This window comes from Pogona vitticeps, chromosome 4, assembly GCF_051106095.1.
Source record: "Pogona vitticeps strain Pit_001003342236 chromosome 4, PviZW2.1, whole genome shotgun sequence".
Taxonomy (NCBI): domain Eukaryota; kingdom Metazoa; phylum Chordata; class Lepidosauria; order Squamata; family Agamidae; genus Pogona; species Pogona vitticeps.
The window spans coordinates 203,938,914-203,964,355 of NC_135786.1; the positions used below are offsets into that span (position 1 = coordinate 203,938,914).

The following is a 25,442-nucleotide window of genomic DNA, read 5'->3' on the forward strand; positions in this document are numbered from 1 at the left end:
ACATTGACAATTTTAGATATGCAGATGTTACCATTTCACTGGCAGCAAGGAACAATGACTTAAAATGCCTTCTGATGAAAATGCTAAAACAGGATTATAGCTGAAGGCCAAAATCATGACTACAGAAGAACTACAGGATTTAACGTTGACAATAAAGAAATTGAAATTAAATATTTTATATACTTTGGCTCAGTCATCAATCCAAATGGAAACTGCAGTTAAGAAATCAGAAGACTGATTTCCCGGGACCCGGAAGAGCACCAAAAAGTGTAAGGGTGTGTCATTGGAGATGAATACCAAGACCATTGCCATTCTCCTGTTCTTGGTCACTATGTATGACTAATTGGAAAAACAAAGATTTACAGTATTTGAAATTTGGTGCTGGAGGAGAGCTTTGTGGATACCCTGGACTGCCAGAAAGATGAACATGTGGGCCATAGAGCAAGTCAAACCTGAACTATCTCTGGAGGCAAAAATGACAAAACTGAGGCTCTCCTACTTTGGTTACATCACGAGAGGGCAAAAATCTTTGAAAAATAATAATTCTGGGAAAAGCTGAGGACAGCAGGAAATGAGGATGTTCAAATATGAGGTGGATTGATTGGCTAAAGCAGTGGTTCCCAACCTTGGGTTCCTTAATGTTTCCACTAAATTCTTAGAAGTCTTCACTGCAAGCTGTGTTGGCGAAGATTACTGAGAAATGTAGTCCAAGAATATATATGAACTCAAGGTTGAGAACCATTGCCCTAAAGAAAGCAACAGCCTTGAGTTTTCAAGAGCCGGATGCAGCTGTTGAGGACAGGACATTTTGGAGATCATTCATAGGGTTGTTGTAAGGCAGAGGCAACTTGACAGCACATAACAACAAGAAGAACATTGTCTCACTGGATAAAACAATAGTCTTTGCTGACTTATGTCTCATTCTGATGAATATATACATAGTTTACTCTCATTCAGGCTCTTCCTAACAATGTCTAACTATAAGGTTTACCCAAGATTATCCTTTTCACCAGGAACTTGGAATATGTTCTGAAATCTTATGTCACTAGTTAAACAGGTATAGAATAACTTAACTCTTTTTGTTTGTTTGGAATGCTTTGTTGTTATTGCTTTCTGTGGCTCTTTTTGTTTTCCATTTTTACCAGATAAACTCTTTTTATAGATGGGCATTTGGCTGTACTGTTTAAAAAGCAATTTGTTTCAGAAGCTCCATGTGCAGAACTGAATGGTTGCTAAGCTACCCCTTGTATCTCATGGTTTTCTGAAGGTTCTGCTACATTTTTTGTTCAAATAAATTAGAACTGTGGTCGTTGTAGGTTTTTCGGGCTGTTTGGCCATGTTCTGGAACATGGACAAACAGCCCCAAAAACCTATAACAACCATTGGATCCTGGCCATGAAAGCCTTCGAGAGTACAAATCAGAACTGTCGTTTTAATTTTTTTCCTCTTGGAGCTATTTTGACATGAACTTTTCTGGACAATAGTATACTTTATTTGATGCATAAAATAGTACCTCATTTAAATGAAAAGCATTCTTTCTATTGCCTTATATTGCATCAATCTGGGGTGGTGGGTGGACTGCACAGGGAGTTCCTACACCCATAAATTTCTGAGAATGCCTCCTCTGCTTCATTTGGAAGCTGCCAGGAGCCCTTAGGCTCACAGAAAGGTATTAGAAGAGATTTCTAGTTCAAAAATATGTTGACTGTGTATCCCCAAAGAGAGAGAGAAAATAAACAAGGTTTTGTAGTTTCAAAATATTCTAAGGAAATGGAAAGAAACCTAAAATTCTAATTGTTATTACAAAGCAATATATAGTACTGAAAATCATGCCTACTGTCTTAGAGTCCAATCCTAGTGATGACAACACCTTTGTACCTTATCCCTAACTTACTAAGCAACCAAAGAAAATGAGGGACCATAGCACTTTTGCCCATCCACCTTCAACTCTCTGTGTTACTCATTCATTCACACCCACTCAGTTTACACATCTCATCAAGTGTTATGTAGCAATCACCTTTTATTCTTGTTCTTGTTATGTGCTGTCAAGTCACCTCCAATTTACGGCAATCCTGTGAATTAGCGATCTTCAAAATGTCCTGTCCTCAACTGCCCTGCTTAGCTCTTGTAAAGCCAGGACTGTAGCTTCCTTTAAGGAGCAAGTCCATCTTGTATTTGGTCTTCCAACTTTCCCAGCATTATTATCTTTTCCAGAGAATTCTGCCATCTCATGATGTGCCCAAAGTAGGACAGATTCAATTTCAAGATTTGTGCCTTCAAAGATAGTTTAGGCTTGATTTGATCTAGGACCCACTTGTTCATCTTTCTGGCAGTCCAGAGTATCTATAAAGCACTCCTCCAGAACCACATTTCAAACATTTCGCATTTCACCATTTCTTAGTTCATTTAATTTTATTATACGAATTGTGAATATTTCACATAAAAAGCACAAGACAAAGTCTGTGGTTCTCCCATCCCATCTTATTCCTAAAACAAGGTTTTGGTTAATCTGCGATATAAGAACACACCCAAGGCTGTGCCCATGAGCTTTATGATTGACAGGATTTGAAGCTGGAGGAAGACTACTTAATTATTAGCAAAGGCTTTCCATGGGAAGTGCCTAACTAAAAGATTAGTGTTGTTCTTATTGTTACATCTATCCAAACTTAAGTCTATATTTTCCTTTATGGAGTCAATCCATCTTATATTTGGTCTTCCTCTTTTCCTGCTGCCCTCAACTTTTACCAGCATTATTGTATTTTCCATAGATTCTAGCCTTCTCATGATGTGCCCAAAGTACAACAGCATCTGTTTTATCATTTTGCTTCTAGAGAGGGTCCAGACTTTATTTGGTCTATGACCCATTTATTCATCTTTCTAGTGGTCCACGGTATCTACAAAACTCTCCCCCGGCACTATATTCCAAGCAAATGATTTTTTTCATATTGGCTTTTTTCACTGTCCAGCTTTCATATTAATCAGGAATACAGTAGTGTGGATGATCTTTGTCTCCAATGACACATCCTTACATTTGGTGATCTTTTCTAATTCTTTCATTGCTGCCCTTCCAAATCTCAAGCTCCTATTGATTTCTTGGGTGCAGTTTTCATTTGGACTGATGACTGAACCAAGGTATACAAAACTTTTAACAATTTCAATTTCTTCATTGTCAACATTAAAATTGTGTAGTTCTTCTTTTGTTATGATTTTTGTCTTCATATTCAACTGCACAGGAATCTGACTGATATTGTTGTTATGTGCTGTGAAGTCAGAACCAATTATAGTGACCCTGATAGGGCTTTAGAGGTAAGTGGTTTGATTAGATCCTCATCCCTGATGAATTTCCATGGCTGAGTACCACATTGGATATCTCCTGATCAACATGCAGACTCCAATATGTGGCACAATACAGTGGTGCCTCGACTTACGAATGTCCCAACATATGACCTTTTTGAGTTACAACCAACTCTGGCCATGAGATTTTGTTTCAGCTTGCAGTCAGAGCGTTGAGTTACAACCAGAAAAGGTCAGGGAAAAAAGGCGGGGAATTCAAATTGCTAACGGTTGGTGGAGAAGAGGCTGCTTCTTTGTAGCTCTTTTGCCCCAGCAGTTAGAGAGTGTGCGACTGGAGGAGCCTTCGGACTGCCTGGTAAGATAAGGTGCTGCTTTCTGCTTTTTGAAAACTGTTCTGGGTGGGTTTTGCAGCATGGTTTTGGGCTGGGGGAGTTATGTTTCTGTGCTGTGATGGGTCTTGAAGTCTTTGTTTGCTTTTTGGGGTTTCCCCCCATTTCTGATGGGTCTTGCATGGTTTGTTTGCTTTCTGCTTTGCTTTTTTTTGCATTTCCGAAGGGTCTTGCATGGTTTGTTCGCTTTGCTTTTCTTTTTTCCTTTGGCCGGAATGGATTAATAGTGTTTCCGATGGATCTTGCAGTGTTTTGTTTTGTTTTTTGGTGATTTTTTTCCTTCGGCCAGAACAGATTAATGGCATTTCAGTGCATTCCTATGGGAAATGGTGTTTCGACGTACGACCATTTAGAGTTACGACGGAGTTCCGGAACCAATTAAGTTCATAAGTTGAGGCACCACTGTAGTCCATTTTTGGGCAAGGTTTTGGAGCATGTGGTGGTGTTCCTACTCTGCAGGTTCCTGGATGACATGCATAATTTAGATCCATTTCAATCTGGCTTCAGGCCTGGCTATGAAAAAGATGGTTTTGAGTGCCTTGGTGGAAGAACTGTGCCAGGAACTGGATAGAGAACTGTGTCTCAGTTATTTCTGCTGGACCTCTCAGTGGCTTTTGATACCATCAATCATGACATCCTTTTGGGGCAACTGTCTGGGATGGGTCTTGGAGGTACTCTTTTATCGTGGTTCTGATCCTTCCTGAATTGCCTTACTCAGAAGATGGTGTTTCTGTTAAATATCCTGGCCATTGGTGTGTGATGTCCCTCAGGGCTCAATCTTATCTCCCATGTTATTCAACATCTACATGAAAGAACTGGGAGAGGTTATCCATACTATTGGGGTCACTATCAGTATGCTGATGCACTCAACCCTATCTCTTCTTCCTGTCTGATTCTAGGGAAGCTGTTCTGTGCTTAAACCAGTGTCTATATTTATACAGTCTCACATATGTGTTCCTCTGTTTTGAAGCTGCAGCCTGTTAACAGCTTTCCAGTATGTGATAATAATGATTGTGTGTTGTTAGGGCAATTCTGACTTATGTTGGCTCTACATGTAGCAAAACAGATATGCATGTGTCCCTAAAAATGTATAATCTATGTATGAGTTGCTTACTGATTCATGCAGAAAACCAGTACCCATATAGGAATTTTGCTGCATCTCTGAAAATGTGGTAGCATGCTGATGCTTGCTAGCATGCCGATGTTTGCCTTATACAGTCTGCTAAATATGACTGCAAGCCAGGATATGGTAGGTGATGATAACCCAACACAGCCTTGAACCTGTATGACCCAACACTTGAGATTAGCTGTATTTTATATGCAAAGAACAGGCTGCAAGAGTTGTAGCTATATAATGCCTAAATATAAGTAAGGAGTGTGATTTCAGTTGCCACTAAACCATGGTCTTTGGTACAGTACAGGAACAGATGTTTGTATTGACCTAAGATAGTTATCCACTTATTTAAAAAAGAATGATGCACAGATGCAATTTTCCTCTGAGTAAACTGTGTTTCACTTCATCCTCTCCTGCTAGAAGTGAGTGTTGAAAGATGAAGGGACAGGCAATGTGCTTTGGGTGCCAAGAAGAGACGAGGCAGCATGCTCCCCCAAAATAGCAACAGCTGTAAATATGGTCATGCTGTTCCTCCACTCACAGACCCAGATCACTTTCCCAGCACCCAGTGGAGCCATTGGCTGCCAAGCATTCAAAGGCTTTGATTAAACATTCGTAAATTTAGTGGTGGCTAAGGGAGACTTAATTCCCGTCGAGATCAAGCTGACATCAAGCAAAATGGGAAGAGGACAGAAGGGCCCTGAGCAAAGAGCATTGGCTCCTTCAAGCTATATATCAAAGCAGCAGCTGACTCAGTGTTTCAAAATATGGAATGTGTTCTGCATGAGAGCTTGCTGTTATTTGTGGCACTAAGTGAAGCATGCAACTACTTGCATAATACAGATGGAACACTGAAAAATGGTCCCCCCACACTCTGATTTTTCTCTTTGGTGTTTAACAACTTTGCTGTCTGTGTGGTGAAGTGCTAACACAAAATAGAGATTCCAGATTCTGTCCTTCAATATTCCAGTTGTCTTTCCACATTAATTAAAATTTTAAAATCACCCTGGAAATAAGAAGACATGATTCAATCTGCCTAGCTATATGTCTTTAAGAGTTCTATGAGAAATATCTATGAAGCATAAATACTAAGGAGAGGGAAATATTATAGCTTTAAATTTGGAATTGCATAATGCATGCAAAACCTGCTCATTTCTTGATGTGAAGCCACTTAGTTTAAACATTTTTTTCGTTTAGTAAAAGACAAGAAACTTTCTCCACTTAATGCAATGTCCAAAAGTGGCATATGCAGAAAGATCCTCATGTCTTCTCTTTTCCTTCATTTGACAAAAACTGACTCAACTAATATAATAAAGGGAAGGAGATAATGAAGCATGCTGTAATTTATTTAATTTTTTCCATAAGCATTCTTTACTGAAGGGTGTGCAATCCATGAAAGTGTGAATCCATGCTCATTCACATAAATATATACCTATGAAATATGAACAGCCATAACAGAATGCAACGTTGGTTTAATAATTCATTTAAAAATAAAAACAAGCTGAGCAACATTGACTCATGAGAAACAGGACGGTCTTTAAGTAGTACTGAAAATATTGGAGGTGGCACTTTGGTTCTCATTTGAGATCTAACTATAGGAAAATCAGATCCTTTATAAATACAGAAAAGGACACTTCATTTTTAAATATTATCTTTTAATGATATAGGCTGCCTTGGAGAAAGATGGGGTAAAATGAATAGCAACCTTTATCTACTTGCTGTAATTTCAGAGAATTGCATTAATTGGGGATGTGGCCTCTTAATGGAATGGATTGAGAACTTTGAACTGAAGAAAAGTTGTTTTGCATGAAATGAAAGATATTCATTAAATGTTCAGGTTTCGCATATGATTAGCAATTCTACTTAAAAACTTCAATCTGTCTGTCTTTCTGTCTCCTTAAACAATGTTAACATTTCCACAAAGATAATTTTGGAATGCTTCACTATTTGTGGGGGGAGAAATAGCTTAGTGGTTTAAGTTGAGGTTGTGAATTCAATTCTCCACTGTGCCTTCTTGACAGGGGCTAGATTTGATTTTCCGTAGGGTCCCCTGGACTAAGGAGAAGAAACCTATCCATTCTAAAGGAAATCAACCCTGAGTGCTCACTCGAAGGATATATCTTGAAGGTGAGGCTCCAATACTTTGGCCATCTCATGAGAAGAGAAGACTCCCCAAAAAAGACCCTGATGTTAGGAAAATGTGAAGGCAGGAGGCGAAGGGGACGACAGAGGATGAGATGGTTGGACAGTGTCATCAAAGCTACCAAAATGAATTTTACCAAACTCCGGGAGGCGGTGGAAGACAGGAGGGCCTGGCGTGCTCTGGTCCATGGGGTCACGAAGAGGCGGACATGACTAAACAACTAAACAACAACAAGAGTCCCTTCCAGCTCTGCAGTTCTAAGATGATGATGATGATTAAATTGGGAGAACAGTTTCACTGAATTTCTCCAAAAAAATTTCAGAGTTGAGAATTGCCATTAGCAGTGTTTGTAGCACTGTTTTGTTGTTTTGTCCCCAAAGGATTTTTGTTCCTTTTTTTCTTTCTTTCCACATAGCTGCATGTGACAATAGCAACAGCAACTGTATTGGTAATCTGCCTACCAGCTTGCTTCCTATACGGTTCCCTTTCCCTAATGCCCAATCTATGGCACTGCGGTGCTAACGGTAAGGAAGCATCCACTGAAAATGATGGATAAAATTTGGCAGTCATTCTCCAAATGGCCTTCTTTGTCTAAGGGAGTAAGAAAAATGTCTTTTGAGAACTTTTGCCTCAGTGCTTGTCATTCTTGAGGGTTCTTCTTGAAGGGTTCGGTACCTTCCATAGGCCTTTCACATGTTCCCTTGTGGAGGGGCCATTGTAAATACATTTATAGTGTATAAATAAAAGTACTTCTTACACAGCTCCTTCTTATTAAGTCTTGTTGTTAGTCTGTGTCCAGCTCCAGGAAAAAACTGAAGCTATTCTGTGCCAAACTTTGATGATCCAAATTATGATTTCCATATTAAAGGGGCTTTTTTCGTACTCCGTTCTCAGAAGTCTGTAGAATTTCTTTTGACCCGTGTTTATGAGTTTACTACAAACACGCAGAGAGCTATTATCTCTCCCCACGCCATCCTCACCCCACCTTCTATTATAAATCCTATTATCTCCCTGTAGCTGCCTGGCCATTCACTCTTCCCAATCTCACAAAGCCCTGTGGAAGGAGTTACCTTATGGCATCTTGTGCTGAGCTTTAATTGAAATAAGGAATGCTAGGGGAAAGGGTACCTGTTGGCTGGTACGAGTGTAAGATGTGAAACGCACACACACTTGTGAGCTAATTCATAAGTATGGTAAACACATGACTCTTGAATGTCACCTATGATATTGTTTCTTCTTGTTCTTTTTTGAAATGTAAAATTATTTTTAAGGGAATTTCTTTTCTATCATACCACTTGGGAATGGTTAAAATTATAATCATTTTTTTTTCATCCCAACACTATTTGAAATATGTAACCTAAGCTCCTTGGTATACTGCAGCTGTTGGGTTTTATGTCACTTTGTAGTTTAATATGGAATTGTACTCCTAAAGTTCTGAATAAAGCTCTGAATAATTTGAAATTTAGATAACATAAACCCTTTTCAGATATCATAAATCTGAGGAAAATTATCATGCAAGAAAGAAAAAATATGCTATTGCTTTCATTTCTGTTCCTTTCTATGTGCAGAGGGCAATTTAGTAAGAGGAACCTCCTCTGTGGAGGCTCTCTTCAGGATTTTGTTTATTGTTGTGTGCTGTCAAGTTGCCTCCAACTTATGGTGACCCCATGAATGAGCAATCTCTAAAAAGTCTTGTCCTCAATATCCCTGCTCAGCTCTTCCAGACTCAAGCCTGTCACTTCCTTTAGGGAGTCAACCAATCTCATATTTGGTCTTCCTCATTTCCTGCTGCTTTCAGCCTTTCCCATCATGACTGTCTTTGGCTTCAAATCATTCTCATAGCATAACAAATGGGCCCTTTATATTAATCATTTGAAATGCTGCTTATTTGTACTTTGCCTCTCTGAAATTAACTCACAACAAAATGTGTTGGTTAAGTTGTAGAAGTCATTTCTAATTGAACAGGGCACATTTATTAAAAAGAGGAAACAGCAAGAAGAGGAAGGGGTGGCATGGGTGCATTTTCAATAAAGTTTTCTTTATAAAGATAACATAAAATGGAAACAATACAGAAAAGGGCAAGTGAAATGATCAAGTGTCTCTGAAATACTTTCCCTATGAGCAAAGGCTAAGAGATATGTGACTTTCTAATTTAAGACAAAAAGGGGGGGGGGACATCCTAACTAAGAAAGAACATAATGTTTGTTTGTAAATAGGTTTTTTTCTCCCTCTCTCATAGTGCTGTAACTTAGGATCACATAGTGAAATTAATCAACAGGGATATAAACAAAAAGGAATTTAAATTCTCAGTACTGAATGAGCCTCAGTCCACATAGGCAACAGATCTGGGGGGTGGGGAAGTAAGATGTCCCTGCTGAGAATATTACACTCACATTGCAGACATAACAAGACCTCATGTGACTTGCACAGATTACAAAGCAAGTGAGTAAGAGAGTTTGGAAAAAATCCCAAATGTTTGTTCGGCCACAGTCTTAAAGGCATGCATACATGCGTAAAGTCCTATGGGAACCAGTGGATCTTACTATCTTATTAAGTATATTTATACTACAAGCCTAGAAGGACTGACTCCTAATTTTGAATGTGGATGATACAGCCAATTGATATATTTTCCTGTTATGCACATAATGAATCTCCATGGATAGAAGCATTGAATAATAACTTTTGTATTGTATTTGTGCAAGCTGTCTTAGTTTCTCCATGCTCATCTTGTATTTTCATTGTTGGCATTCAAATTCAACAGTGTGTTGCTGTTACTCTTAAAAAAAACACACAAAACAAAGCAAACTTTGCTGAATTGTAATAAGCTTGTGATTAGGGAAGTGCACTAGCACCACCAAAAATTGGATTTGGAATTTAAATTCAGAATTACAAATTTGAATTTGGAATTTTAAAAACTCAGAATTTCTGAATATCTGGAACTCTGCTAAAGTCAATCTGAGTACTAAATTTTCCCCTTTAAAAACAAACAAACCGGGAAAACATTTTTAATCTTCCCAATGATTGTGCCAGACAAAAAGATTACACACCAAGAGCCAGAAGGGACTAGGTATTAGAAAATGACTGTAATGGGCATACTAATTGAACCCTGAAGAGTAGGAGGGGGCTGTGAATGAATGGGTCATGAATATTGTAAATGCATCTTTGAGGGAGGGTACCCTCCCTCTACACATTAAAGAAACCATCATTTGACTCCCCAGCTGCCAATATACTATTCCTGGGCAAGGTGATTAAGAGGGTGGTGGCAAAACAACTGCAAGCATATCTGGAGGAACAGGATTGCCTTGATCCATTCCTGTCTGGATTCAGGCCACGGCACTGAGACAGCACTGATTGCGCTGCAGGATGATGACCTTTTAAGCGAGACTGACGGGGTCGATGTACTCTGTTGGTTCTTTGCGATCTCTCAGTGGCTTATGATACAGTCTACCACATTATCCCCCTGGACAGGCTCTTGGAGATTGGGATCAAGGGGCTTGCATTGTGCTGGTTCTGATCCTTCCTGAAGGACTGGGTGCAGAGAGTGCAGCTTGGGGGTGATGCGTCAGCCCCTTGGACTTGTGGGGTCCCTCAGGGGTCATCATTGTCCCCAATGCTGTTTAACATCTATGTGAAGCTGCTGGAGAAGGTCATCAGGAGTTTTGGAGTGATGAGTCATCAGTATGCTGATGATACCCAGCTTTATTTCTCCTTTACCACTCCTGTAATGGATGTTGTCCATTCGAGCATTATTTGGATTTGGTACTGGAATGGACCAGGGACAGACAGGCTCAAGCTGATCTTGGACAAGATAGAGGTTGTGTTCTTGGGGGGGGGTGTTGGTCAAAAAGTTAGGGGTAGTGGTCCCTACGCTGGATGGCATAGCTTAGGAACTTAGGAACCAAGGAACTTAGGAACCACTTAGGAACCAAGTTCAGAATTTGGCCATGCTTGTAGACATGGCTCTTTCTTGGAATGCCAAGATTAGTCTTTAACCAGCTTAGGCAGGTTGCAACTCTGCCCCTTCCAGGATGACAGCTCCCTCAGAACCCTGCTGCAGGTATTGGTCATTTCCCAGATTGACTACTGCAAGGTTCTCTATGTGAGGTTTCCCTGGAGTCTGGTCTGGAGACTCAAGCAGGTCCAGAATGCAATGGCCAGACTGGCAGCCAGACATATCAAGCAGACATGATTGCATCAACGAACCTGCACTGGTTGTTCGTGGAGTCCCGAATTAGGTTCAAGGTCTTGACTCTCACATGCAAAGTCCTCCATGGTTTGCACCCACGTTACTTGTTGGAGCATCTTGACCCAATGTCAACTGCCCAGCCCACCAGATTGTTGCAGATAAGACTCCTCCAGGTAGCCACCCTGAGGGAGATCCATAAATCTTCTACAAGAGGAAGGGTCTTTTTTACCGTGGCTCCACCTTTGTGGAATCAGCTCCAGAGGAGCTTTACCTGGCCTTCTGCCTGGCAACATTTAAGAGGCAACTAAAGATAGAGAGGCTTTCCACTCTACCCTTGGCTGAGCCAAGGTACTTTTACATCTCTATTCAGTTATTTGTTGTTTGTATCTGTGTTATATTTTCGCTTTTCCACAGTTTTTTTTATTAACGCTGTCAGTCTCTGGTTAGATGTTATGGTTTTATCATATTAACTCTCTGTCTAATTTATATTAAATTGAAACAAATGGACAGACAGACAGGAATGCTACCAAGAAATGCCAGCAGCATTGGGGAAGCAGAGGGCAGGCTGCACTGGGGAGTGGGCAAATATTCTGGGCAGTACTGGTTGCCAAATTGAAGCCTGTGGTGGGTGGGAGCTGCGCCAGTGGGGAATAGATCTTGCATTCTGGTCTAGGATTCTGCTCTATATTTAATGAATAGTCATTAAATATGTGTTGCACAAGAATGATATGCAACATTAAAGAAGGCACATATGGCATAGCAGCTTCAGTATCACTAGCATTAAACTACAAAAAAAAAATCTGATTTATAAAAAGAAGGGAGTCCTTAATTTAGAACTTCACTGGAGAAACACTCAATGAATTTTGGGTTTCTATTTCTAGAAATATGGAGACCTCTTGTGGCCATTCAGGGATAAGGCAATTTTTTTTGTCCAGTGGTATCTCATTTTCTGTGATTTGCAGAGTATATTTTCATAAAAAACAACAGACCTTGAAGTATGTTAAAGAAGAATACATTGATTTTGTTATGAGCCTTTATAAGCAATGGCAATATTTCACTGGAAGCTCACGAGCGTGTGTCACAATGAGTATCTCAGTCTTTAAGGTGCTACTGATACTTCTATGTGTGTGTCCCCCTCCCCCCCAAATTCCCTCAAAGACATTTGTCAGTCTGGGTTTGAATCTTGACATTGTGACTGTTGTTGTTGTTGTTGTTGTTGTTGTTGTTGTTGTTGTTGTTGTTGTTGTTGTGTGCTATCATGTCAGAACTGATTTACAGCAATCCTAATAAGGTTTTCAAGGTAAGTGAGATATCTGAGGAGTGGTTTTGCCAGCCTCAGCCCCCCACCCCGGCCCGGCAATTTCCCAGAGCTAGGTAGGGATTTGAATCCTGGTCTCCTGAGCTATAGCCTGTCACTCTATCCACTACACCATGCTATGTATATGTGAATTTTACACATCCAAGTGTCACTTCTTGAATTCCCCACTTCATCAAAATGTATTATCTAGTTGTAGATACCATCTCATAATATTTTTAATGACTTTGTTCAGTCTGCTTAAGCTTAATTTTACTTCCAAAAATGTATTCTTATTTTTATTTAATATTATTTAAGCTGTGTCAGGCCACAAAATGAATACATCCTGAACAAGCAGACAATAGTTGTGGATCCTGGGTTAGAGAATATATTTGTTTCTCAAAGAGGAAGCTGTTTTAGCAGCAGCAGAGGTCTTGCAGCACCTGTAGAAGATTTATCTGTTAAAACTGTCACAGAAGTCTTTCCCTCACTTTTTGTTCATAGTTCTGTTTCTGATTTCAAATATACTTTCAGCAGTAGAATTTTATTTGGCAACCCATTAATTGTTGCAATGAGTTTGTTGAAAACATTGTACACAGTATCACTGAGCAAACAGAAGCTGCATTAATCCCCCAACGTGGGAAGGATTTTTATTATATTACATTTGTGGGAAATGGAAAATGAAGGACAAACCTTATGAGACTTCTTTACTGTGCAGATTCAAATTCTCCCCAGAAATAATAGGAATAATGCTGATTTTTCTCATTATTTGTGTTCTCCTATTATAATCTCCAGTTTTTGTGTGTGTTGTTCATGTCATACACAAACTCCTTCAAGTGTCTCTTCTAAATCTCCTGAGAGATAGAATCTTTCGACAATTCCTTCATCTCACTAAAAACCAGGTTCTACAGAAGACTGTGGGTATCATTAGAGCAGCAGCTTCATCAGCTAACAGTGAGCATGCTCCCTCTGTGGAGCAGGCTCAGTAACAGCAAGAGAGAGAGAGGAAAAAAAAATCTCACTGGGAGGATCAGAGAGGTGGATTGAGCCAGGAGAAAAACGTGAAATGGCAGAAGAGAAGGAGAACCAGACTGTAAGTGAAATGCCTCCGGCTGAAGTGGATTCTAAGCCTGATAACAAACTGATCCTCTACCACTGGACACAATCTTTCAGTTCTCAAAAGGTAAATGGCTAGCCTGGTGGAAATCTGACATTCCAGGGATGTCAGATTTCAGAACCCAGACAGCTCCTTCTTTCCGGTTTGCCCACCCAAGGGCGGATGCTGTGCTAGTGAATGGATGGTGCTTATTTAGGCACAGTGGTGTGTATCCTTGGGAAAGGAAGGGATGGATGACGATGTTGAGGGGGTGCATGAGCCAAAAGCCTTTCCAAACAGGCCTGAGAATCCTTGTAATTTTCACTGTTTGTTTTGCATTTGAAAATAATCAGCTGCTTCTAAAAATATATGAACTGAGCTGTATAACAAAGAAATGTTTCGTGCCAGCTTCTACCTATGTGGGCTTATTTACAGCCAGGGTGGGGAACCTCTCGTCCTTCACATGGTTTTGCCTACAGCTCCCATCAGCTCCATTCAGCAAGGCCAGTGGTGAGGGATTGTGGGAGTTAAAGTCTAAAAGAACGGCTACACCAGGGACTCCAGCCCTGATTACAGAAACCACACAGCAGTGTTTCTCCACTAGTTCTCTCCAGGTAGGTTAGATTGCAACTCTCATCATCATCCCAGTTTAACAGCACAAGAAGGTACCTGGTTGGGAAAAGGCTACCACACAGTAAACAAAGCAAGTCAAATAAAAAAACAAAACTCTTCTAGCTTTTTCCTTGATGTGTTTAGTACGTCTCTGTTATTAAACCAGCTTCCAAGGAAGCCATTTGCACCCTAGGTGCAACTGTTGTAAGCAATTTGTTACTTCTCTCTCTCTTCCTATATATATATATCTTGTCATGTTGCATGTCTGTCCCTGCCAACATCCTCCAAGAATGTAAATCAGGAAGTATAGAGAGTAAAAGGCACAAATTACGTGCTGCCAGTAAGTTGTGTCTTTTTCTGTAGATGTATTTTAATGTAATCTTATGTTTATTGCTGTCAACTCTTACGTTGATGGAAAGGGCCCCCAGTCCAACGATGCATTGACAATTCTGATTGGTGCTCAGGGAACAGTGTGTTCTCTTATTGCCATTTAAATTGTAAAAATGAATTGTCTCCTTTTCACTAGGTTTTTATTTATTCATTTCAGAGGATATCTACCTTTCTTTTATTAATCTGTGTAAATCAAGTGGCTTATAGTTTAAGAGCTGTCGAATAAAACAACATAATGAAATAACATATAAGGTAAAATAATGTAAGATGTTTCTAGTAAAACAACAGGAAGGAAGCAATATAAACATGCAATCGCATTGTGTGCATCAGTAGGCGTGATTCGGTTCATGTCTTGCTTCTGGCAGTTCCTCAGTTTTAACCCCCCCAAATGGTGAAGATTCATTTTCGTGCAAAAACATTTTATTAACCAACAAGGAAGTATCATGAACAACAATCTCTGTGGGGCCAACGGGCTCATCCAACAGGTCTCTCCAGGACTAACAATCTTTCCGTTCAGGTGTGACAAAAGAATTTACCAATGAGGGTTTACCCCAAATCACTTGTGGTCAGCGGGTTTCCATGTAGGATTTTGTAGGCTGGGACAGATAGTCCCACAGCATGGGTGTCTCGCCTATTCCCCTTCAGTGGGAGTTGTAGGACAGCTGGTTGGTATGGGTTAGTCCTCCTTCTTCCAGACATCTCCCTTTCTGGCATACACGCACGCTGTCTATTATATAGGCTCGGCCCCTTCCAACTGTACAGCAATGCTTCCCTTCTCTCCCTTTAGGGTACCTATTCTCTCCCTGTCTATTTTAGTCTCTGTTCTGCTCACCAGATGATATTGCTGACACCTCTCTATCTCTTGAAGGGGAAATTTCATCTTAACTTTCTCCTGAGTCCAGGGATCCTTCATCTCCAGCCATCTCTAGCCTATCAGAATTTCCTCCTTCTCTCTCCTCTTTTTCCTGTTCTCTTCTCATTCTATCCTCCTTTCCCAATCCACCTCTCCTTTTATTTCTTCCTCTGCCTTCATTACAAAGTACCCTCTGCTCTTGGGAGATTTGTCTTGTCCATTGTTTTCCTGTGATTTTCCCCTTCCCCCCCTCGCTCTTTCTCTCCTGCTATCCTAGATGGGCCATTGTTGGCACTAAGATGTAAACAGTCTCGTAGCCCTTGGTAGTGGATGATTGAGGGTTCAGCTCACCTTCTTCCTTGGGAGCTATTGCTTGTTCCTTCTCATAGTAGGTAATATTGGAATGGAAAACAGAATGCCATTTGACATAAGTATACCTTGGCTGCCCTGAAACAAGCCAACAGTGATGGAACTATGCAGAAGTTTCTGTGGAGAATGTGCTTTTATCAGCACATGGTCTAGTCCAGAGCTAGGATAAGCGACTTTTTTTGGACTACAATTGTTAGAATCCCAGTGACTGAGCCAATATGGGATTGTGTGAGCTGTAGTAACAAAAATAATGACTTTCCCAAGTTCTAGTTCTTTGTCTCATTAACTCCCACTTGCATGATTGCTAAGAACTCTAAGGAAGTCATACTTTCCTGTCTTGCTTCACCCCAAGACATGTGGGAAAGACGTAATGTGTTCAAATGGCAGAAAGTGAAGAACAGCAGGATGAATTGGACAATGCCTCAAAAAATTAAAGAAGAAGAAGAGGTCTCCAGTATTATACTTAGATCAGGGCCCTTAATGTGGGTTTCCCTGTTCTGTGAATCAATAAGGTGTGTGTGTGGTGGTGGTGGGGAGTATTAAATCTTCAGTAAGAATATTCCTCATTTTTTTTCCAGGTACGCTTGGTAATTGCTGAAAAGGGCCTCAAATGTCAAGAGCATGATGTTAGCCTTCCACTGAGTGAACACAATGAGCCTTGGTTTATGCGATTAAATGCATCTGGAGAAGTGCCTGTGCTCATTCACAGAGAAAACATAATTTGTGATGCAACTCAGATTATTGACTACTTGGAAGAGACTTTTGTGAATGGTAATGTAACAACATTGTATATTTTTAATAATGTGGGTGTGTGTGAGTTACATTTTAAGGGAGAGATGGGCATAATTTGCATCCTTTAATCCAGCCATTTTCAGTGGAGGCCCTATGGGGCCCGTTCCCCCCGTCACATTTGAAGGGGGCAACAGACTGGAAACAATTCTTCACACACTACCTTATAAACTTTGTTATGAGGTTTATACAATCCTGATTTGGCCTCTACTGTTTTCATTTTGTGATTATGGCTGTGGCCAAAAAAAAGTTGAAAATGACCGCTTTAACCTACTGAAGCTATGCATAAGAACATAAGAACAACCTTGCTGGATCAAGCCAAGGGCCCATCTAGTCCAGCTTCCTGCATCCCATAGTGGCCCCACTGGATGCCTGTGGGAACACACAAGATAACTAGATACCCATCTCCTGATACCCCTCCTCTGCATCTGGCATTTTGAAGTAACTTCCTTTTAAGCCTGTAAAGTATACATCCCCATCATGATTTGTAACCTGCAATGGACTTTTCCTCCAGAAATCTGTCCAATCTGTCCAATCCCCTTTTAAAGGCATTTAGGCCAGATGTCATCAGCACATCCTGTGGCAAGGGGGTTCCACAGACTAACAACATGCTGGGTAAAGAAATAATTTTTTGTCTGTTCTCACTCTCTCAAACTCAATTCGAGTGGATGTTCTCTGGTTCTGTTATTATGTGAGAGGGAAAAGAGCTTCCCTCTATCCAATTTATCCATCCCCTCTATAATTTTATACATCTCAATCACGTCCCCACCTCAGGCGCTTTTTCTCTAGACTAAAATGCCCCAAACACTGTAGCCTTTCCTCATAAAGGAGGTGCCCCAGCCCAGTCATCATTTTAGTCACTCTTCTCTGCACCCTTTCCAGTTCAATTATGTCTTTTTTGAGGTGCGGCAACCAGAACAGTACGCAATATTCCAGGTGCGGCCCTACCAGCGTTTTGTACAATGGCATTATAATGCTGGCTGTTTTCAATCCTTTTTAAAATGATACCTAGCATGGAATTGGCCTTCTTCACTGGGTTGACACTTTCATTGAGGTGTCCACCAGCACACCAAGATCTCTTTCCTGATCTGTCATGCACAGCTCAGAACCCGTGCTCAGAACCTATGCTCTACCACCATTGCCAAAACAAGGTAGTACACTAGCAAAATCTTGCTGACTGCATATTCATTTTAAACCAAGGTGCACAGGGAGCACACACTGTGTTTCAAAGCTGAGTTCTGGGGAGGCACCATGTCTAGCATTCTGAAATTTATAAAATGTGTGGTGATCACAGCTTTGGCAAGGAGGAGGTATGGATGGGGGCTAAAAAAATGTTTAGGGATACAGACTATCTACAGACCACATATTTTCCAACCCAACTTTATGCCTCAGGATTTGTTTTCATGTACAAATGTTTGCCCGTGGCTTGGGTAAGTTATTAGCTGCAACACATAATACACAACTTAGACCTTGCAGTACACAGAAAAATAGACTAGTACGAGAATTGTTTGAGCTAGGTTTCGATCAAAGTCAGACAGGGGTTTCCTCTCCTTAGGGAGATGGGAAGCTGCTTCAGCCCAAATTGGAATAACTGTTCATCTACCCCAGCATTAACTATTAACTAATGGGCAGTGCCTCTCTAAGATTTCAGACAGGACCTTGCTTTGTTCCCTGCTTTCTGAGCCTCCTAAATTGAAAAGTCAGGTCTTGAACATTAATGTCTGAAGCCATCCCTAATGGAGCATAGGTTGGGTGATATTAAGGATGGTTTCAATAGGTCTTTATTTCCTACACACTATTAAAGTGGTAAGAGATAGTAAGACCCTTAATATTACCCCTTCAATTTTGTATTAATAATTAGCTATATGTGTCTGTCCACCCAGAAAAAACTCCAAAACTAATGCCAGAAGAAGGAAACATGTATTATCCAAGGGTTCAACACTATAGGGAGCTCTTGGATTCCTTGCCTATGGATGCCTATACACATGGTTGCATCTTACATCCTGAATTAACCGTTGACTCGATGATTCCAGCTTATGCCACAAGTCGAATTCGAAGTAAGTACCATTAATATTTTAATAATGTTTTCTATGTTTTCTCAGGCTTCTGTAGCACTTCAAATACCACTCAAAATACTGAGATGTTAATCCTTTAGAGCCTCTGTAACATTTTGCAGTTTTTAATTGGAATGGAGAAAACCACTTGCTTTCATTGTACATTATTGCAACAGTACATAGGTCAGATCATCTTTTAAATGCTTTGCTTCCATGTGATTACCATTTTGAAGTGGAGTTATATATTGGGGAATTTTGGTTCTGCCTTTTAGTAAGCAGAATATGAGGTAGAAAAAGTAACAACAACAGCAACAACACAGAAATGTGGAAAGATCGGTTCAGTCTCAAAGCCCACCCCCTGATTTCTTTTCTGCACAAATTAGCACTTTGCGTGGTAAAATCACTATAGAAAAAGGCATCTTTACTTACAGTTACCACTTTTAGTTACAGTCAGAACAGAAAAGGCAGGGAAGCCATGTTGAAACCCTCCATGCTTAGAGGAAGGTCAGAAATAGTGGAAGGCTTTAAAACCATTAATACAAACAAACAAAATTGCTATTATCCCAGTTAAATAACAAATATAATGGTTGTGGTTTTTTCAGGGTTAATTCCTGTGACCACAGCATCTATCCCTAAAATATACTTCAGTACCTAAAGGAGCCTCAGGTTTTAAAAACACTGGGCAAAACCCTGTTTCCTAAATTATACGGTGTAAGGGTGGCAACATCACTGACAGGTGGAGATTGCTGGTAAGTAGAATTCATGTGTTCATCTCAGACTTCCCAGCTCACCCACAGTGAGACTGATTGAGGGCATGTTGTGCAAGCACTGGAACTGAAGCAGGAACTCTTTAATTGCCAGCCATCTCCCCTGCCAGACAATATTAGTGGCAGTGGCAGATTGCCAGTAATTAGAGGTCCTGCTTCTGTCTCAGGATTCACCCCACTTGTGTGCAATGAGAAAGATTACAAACAACTTTGGCAAGCCTTGGGATCAAAGCAGGAACTCTTTAATTACCAGGAGTCTCCAACTGGTGATGCCATCATCCTTATGCTGGCATAATTTATGCAACATTTGTGATGGTTATAATGCTTATGAAGTTCTCTTTTGAAGCAACATTTTTAGAAACAAAGATGTGCCCTTTGACTAATATCAGATGGCTTTATCCTTAAGGGTTTCCGTTTTTAAATGTCTAATTCATCCATATTTCCATTTATTTATCATAAATTGCAGGAATGAAATAACACAACTAAAATTGTTTTCCTTTTAAATGCTGCTTTTCATTTACAGAAATTATCACAGATCTATGGGATTCATTTTAAATTGAGGACTGTAGGGTTTGTTTGTATTATGTGAGTAAAATATTGAATCAAGCAGATATTATTATTTTTTTTAAAAGTTCCTGACCAATGTGTTTAAATATGCTGAAGTATTAACTTGCCATGTTGATGAAATTTGTTAAATTTTAGTGATCTTAAGGTAACATTTTTAGTGAGTTTATTGTTCTTTTATCAGGCCAAATAGGTAACACTGAATCTGAATTAAAGAAACTTGCTGAAGAAAATCCAGATTTACAAGATGCATATATAGCAAAGCAGAAACGTCTCAAAGTAAGGAAAGAATATATATGATTGATGAAAAACTGATTCAGCATGTTAGGGTTGCTGTGATTGGCATATAATATTAATAATTGGATACTACTTAGCAATGTGTGTACTTACCTTAAGAAAAAGGCTATTTGAAGCAAAATTGTTTATAGTAACTTCGCTTTTGTGTACATGTCTTGCTATTTCTGCTCTGTGTGCTCATTGCGTAGAGCCAAACCAAATGCATGCTCTCTCAGATGTAATTCTCACTGCGTTCAGGTAAGTGTATATTGTTTTGTAGCATAAATACATTGTCTATTTATTTTCTCCAGTCTAAACTGATGGATCATGATAACATAAAGTACTTAAAGAAAATATTGGATGAACTGGAAAAAGTTTTGGACCAGGTTGAGACCGAGTTGCAAAGAAGAAATGAGGAAACACCAGGTAAGCATTTTTTCAACATCCATTCTTGATCAGAGTAATGGCAATGCACTGATAGTTCCAAATTGGATTATATAATCTATTTTGCATAAGGTTGCCCTTGTGGAATGTTCAGAACATCCTACAGGTCCTTCTTTAATAAGGACAGATTAAAGAGATGATATAACAGCAGGACAGTTATATTTCCAATTGGCCCAATTCAAAATGCTAATGGATATCTTTAAAGTCCTATGAGGTCTTAAGGAAAGCAATTCTTGGGGAGCAACCTATGTTCCTAGAGCAGAGATGATATCTTGGGACGTGTGCCACTGAGTATGAAAGTATGGCTCACACCAAGTTAAGTGTGAGTAGCCCCCTTCCCATTTCCTCATACAGAAATGCTTCAGGCAGAACTTCAGACAAAACCCAAGAAAAGGAATGAGTATTTACTGGCTTTGTAGGAAGAAAAACAGATACAATTTTTCAGATTCTTTTAGACCACAAAATGCCAATTGTGTAAGAGGGAATACATATTTTTTATATTAAAGACCAAAATCCTAAATACAGTGGCCATGAAGAAAGCCCTGTTAGGTTAAATGGGATGTACTAGTTAGTAAAGATGCTTAGGATTGTTCACTCAAGTGTCTTTGTGAGCTATTGTTAGTATTCTTTGACTTAACCAACCCTCACCCTACTTTAATGTCTGAAATCAGATGATATCCAGTATGGTCACCCCATGACTAAAGCCAGTGAGTATCATGCCTATCTCCCAATGACACTGGGATTTCCCGCTTCATTCAGTTATGAGCCCATCTAATCCCAGAATTCTGTTTCCACAATAGCCAGCCTGATGCTTATGGAAAGCCCACAAGTGGAACTGGAGAGGGATACCACTTTCTTGCTTGCATACCTCAGCAACAGTAATGCAGACAGGAATAAGGCCTCTGATACTGGAGAAAACATACAACCATTATGAACTGTTTGCTTTATTATTTACATTATTTACATGCCTCCTGATCATCAGAAGATCTCAAAATGGAGTACAAGCAATTACACAGTTTAGAACAATTTCAAATAATGCATGCAGCACATGCTATATCAGCACTCCACAACAGATAGTGAGCCCTCGGCCCAAAAGGTTTGGTGAGGAAACACCCAAATGGAAAGAGAGTAATCTGTCCTGGGTCTCCACATAATTTCCTTTTTTTCCAGCAGTCGAATGCAGGGGAGGACCTCCTGAGCAGATTATAAAGTTTGGCCAGATGCAGGCATACCTTGATCTACAAATTTAATGCATTCTCCGGAACATTACGTAATGCGGAAAAGTTGTAAACCGAAATACTGATTGCCATAGGAACAGAGGCAGTGCTACAAACCTCCAGGCATAATGCATCATGGGGAAACTTTCTTCATACTCTGAAAAAAAAAACAGAAAAAAAGTAAACCGAGACATTATTTTCCATGGATTTTGTTTCGTAAACTAAAAATTACATTAACTGAGGTGTTCGTAAACTGAGGTACACTTATATATAGATATCGGGAGAGCCATTCTTCCAAGTATGGTCTTAGAATTGAAGGGTATTGGCCACCAATACATGTCATATTTATCTGTAAGGTGTTCATGTCAAGAATTGGCTGCCCCATATTGCATTAGTTGCATGGAAGCTCCATGGTGTCTTCAGTGAGTAATATCATTGATAGTTCTGTCATCAATGAATTTGCCCAATCCAAATTGGTGTCCATCACTTCATATGTAGCGATTTGGACAGTATTGGCCAAGTGTTGCATGTTGGCGCTTCAAATTTCAAGAAAAACAATCTGATTCTCAAGGTTAAGAAGAAGGGGGAAGTTAATTTTTCAGTTCCTTTAACTTAGACTGGGGTTATTCATTTTAGACTGGTAACTTTTCAGCTATTATAAGCAGTGCCTGGCATTTGCTCACGAACGATCTGTTTATCATGTCTTTTCCAAAATAGTTTGGGACAATAGGGAATTAAACACAATACCGAAAATAGTCAGAGGGCTGCTAACCTGGAGCTCTTTCATATCCAATTGCAGGCTACTAACCTCTTAACTCTTTATTTTTTATTAGAAAATGGGCACCAGCCTTGGCTCTGTGGTGAGTTTTTCAGTTTGGCTGATGTATCCCTTGCTGTTACGTTGCATCGACTGAAATTCATTGGACTGGCAAGAAGAAACTGGGGGAATGGAAAACGACCTAATTTAGAAGCCTACTATGAGCGTGTCTTGAAGAGAAAAACATTCCACAAGGTTTTAGGACATGTCAACAACATATTAATCTCAGCAGTTCTTCCAACTGCATTTCGAGTGGCAAAGAAGAGGGCACCAAAAGTGTTGGGCACAACTCTTTTGTTTAGCTTCTTAGCAGGAATAGGATATTTTGCTTTTGTTTGTCTCCGGAGGAGATTTCCCACCATGCTGTTATCATTTAGACCGAGGCAGAGCTACTTATAGATTTGTGGGGTGGGTGAAGTTGTGAACAAACCATTTAACACCCTAAAGAATTTGGTCTGAGGGAGAATGGACCATAATATTTATATACTGTATATGATTTATTACCTTTCTGCCATTACTGAAATATATTGGCAATGCACAAATAACTGAAGGCTCTTCTAAATGAAACATTTCTTCTCTATAACATACCGGTACTGATTTGTCACAGTTGTTACTGATAGTTTTCCTACCAGCCATACGATATAAAGTTTGCCTCAGTTCAAACAGTAATGAAAGCTGTGCCTTTTTGGGTTTTGTTGTGAGGTATGGGTTATTCTTCATTTTGATTTATACTTGGGGACGGGGCAGAATTTAGCAGTATGGTGTTTCCCAGAGGCAGTCTATTTCTGCAATCTGAGTCTCCAATCATAAGCTTTAAGTTAACTTAAAATGCCAAAACCAAAACAACATGAAATGAAATAACTGTTTTAGAGGAGAAGCTCTAAGCTGGGAAGTTGATATATTACATAGTTATTAAAGGATTCCTTCAGACTTTCTGAAGTGAAGTGGTTTTTGGTGAAATTGACATGTTCTAAATAAAGTTTAGATGTGGCTCCTGCTATGCTCTGTGGTCCTTCTGGACAAGCAGAGAGAAACCTGGAGAAAGGGTTACTCGTATGGGTACGAGTTTTCAATAATCTGGAAGAGCCCTGAGGATCTTGAGTGCTCCAAAGAGAAGATAGCTATGAAATGGCCCTTTATTGTGTTCTCTTGCACGCCTGTAAGATTTTGCTAGATTTGCAGGGTGTAGTGTCTCTCACATGGGAGTCATACATGCTACCCTGTAGCCCTTTCTGTCCCATGAAACATTTATTTGGAGAGTTGGGAAACTTTTCTGAGCAGCATGTAATGAAATTTATACAGAGTGCGGAAGCGGGTGGCTGGACCTAGCATGAACACTGCTCTTCCAAGATTTCTTTACCCCACTTTTGGCTGACTCCCACTCAGTAGCACCCTCCGTCCTGTCCTACACTGTTCAAGATGGTCTACACAGCAAAGCAGGGTGGTGGGAAAGTTCCACAAACTTCCATCTGGTCTCAGTACTTGAGCCAAACCAATATCATTTCCTTTTCAAGCTGCCTATGTTGTGATTAGAGAGAGAATATACAGAATATCATTTTAACTTAAATACTGTACTTGATATTTTATTTTATATGATCATTTGATTATTACATATTTATAATTGGCTAAGTAGTGAAGCCTCTCCAAAGACACCACTACAAATGCTTTTTAAACTGAATCCAAATTCAAGAGCAGGTGATACCTTTATTAGACTACTGAAAAACCAAGCTTGATTTTTACTGGTCTAAGAAAGACATCTCCTGCTTTTGTATTTGTATTGTTTTGGGAAACCACACAGCCTTTTTCTATATTTTTTTTTAACTGAGTGGCAGTTAAAACATATGGGATACAGGTAAATATTATGTTACTCTGGCTAGAACTGTAATCATTTACATGATCACACAAGGGCAATTGACAAAGACTTTATCTCCCTTAGCACAACTGGGCATGCACTGATTGTGAGATTGGGCACCTGAAAGGGATTCTCTCAGGGTTGTAGGAGAACGCTTTGTAATTGTTCAGCTGTATATATAATATGTGAACTAGATGTGACCAGATTAGTAATAGTGTCCTAAAAGGCCACTTGCTTAAATTGTAGGTTGGCACATTTCAGTCATATTAGGAGGCACACAAAGTAAGTGTGAGTAGATATTTAGTAATTACATACAGGATAGGTTTCCAAGGCCTCTGCTGTTCATGAGAGCTACACAGGTTAATGGACCATATGGTTTCCTTCATCCTTGCACAGGAGTGTCATGCACTATCCATTCAGAAGCACTGTGCATCATGCACTGGATATTATCTGCATAAATTATAAATGTGTCTTTTTGAATATGTTTGTTTTAAATGTAAGCATATCTCTTGTACCTGTGTATGAATGTAGCCAATGACATGCTCAGAAAATGTCTTTTTCACAAATGCATCTTCTTCAGTAAAATAAAACAGACAAGCAAAAACAAAGATTTGTAAATGGAGTTGTGCTAGTGAACGGTATTCCATTCTGAGGACGGGAGGCATTAAAATTACTGATCAGTGGTCTGGCTAAGCACGGTTTCAAAATGGTGTAGTTGTATGAGTAGCATGGGAGATTGATTGATTGATTCATTGATTCATTCATTGATTCATTCATTCATTTAATTTGTATACCACCCATCTGTCTGAGGACAATAGACAACAATTCTAATGAAATAAACTTAAATTATATTACCATAAATTTCAAAGTAATAAAAACAATCTGTATTCGATACTCTGACTTAAATACAGCACTATTAAAC

At 39.6% G+C, this 25,442-nt stretch overlaps 1 protein-coding gene across 1 annotated transcript; it reads left to right on the top strand.

Annotated features, from left to right (window-relative positions):
* Window positions 1-13,338: 13,338 nt before the first annotated feature.
* Window positions 13,339-25,128, top strand: GDAP1 (ganglioside induced differentiation associated protein 1). The gene is made up of 6 exons (XM_020787503.3): window positions 13,339-13,603; window positions 16,319-16,511; window positions 18,413-18,586; window positions 20,099-20,193; window positions 20,502-20,616; window positions 22,685-25,128. Exons 1-6 carry the CDS (start codon window positions 13,487-13,489, stop codon window positions 23,065-23,067), a joined length of 1,077 nt encoding a protein of 358 aa, XP_020643162.3. The 5' UTR covers window positions 13,339-13,486; the 3' UTR covers window positions 23,068-25,128.
* Window positions 25,129-25,442: the final 314 nt, after the last annotated feature.

Coding starts and splice junctions, on each gene's coding strand:
- GDAP1 (XM_020787503.3), top strand. CDS start 13,487: ATGGCAGAAGAGAAGGAGAACCAGACTGTAAGTGAAATGCCTCCGGCT. Junction 13,604..16,318: donor AATCTTTCAGTTCTCAAAAG/GTAAATGGCTAG, acceptor TTTTTTTTCCAG/GTACGCTTGGTAATTGCTGA. Junction 18,587..20,098: donor TGCCACAAGTCGAATTCGAA/GTAAGTACCATT, acceptor TTCTTTTATCAG/GCCAAATAGGTAACACTGAA.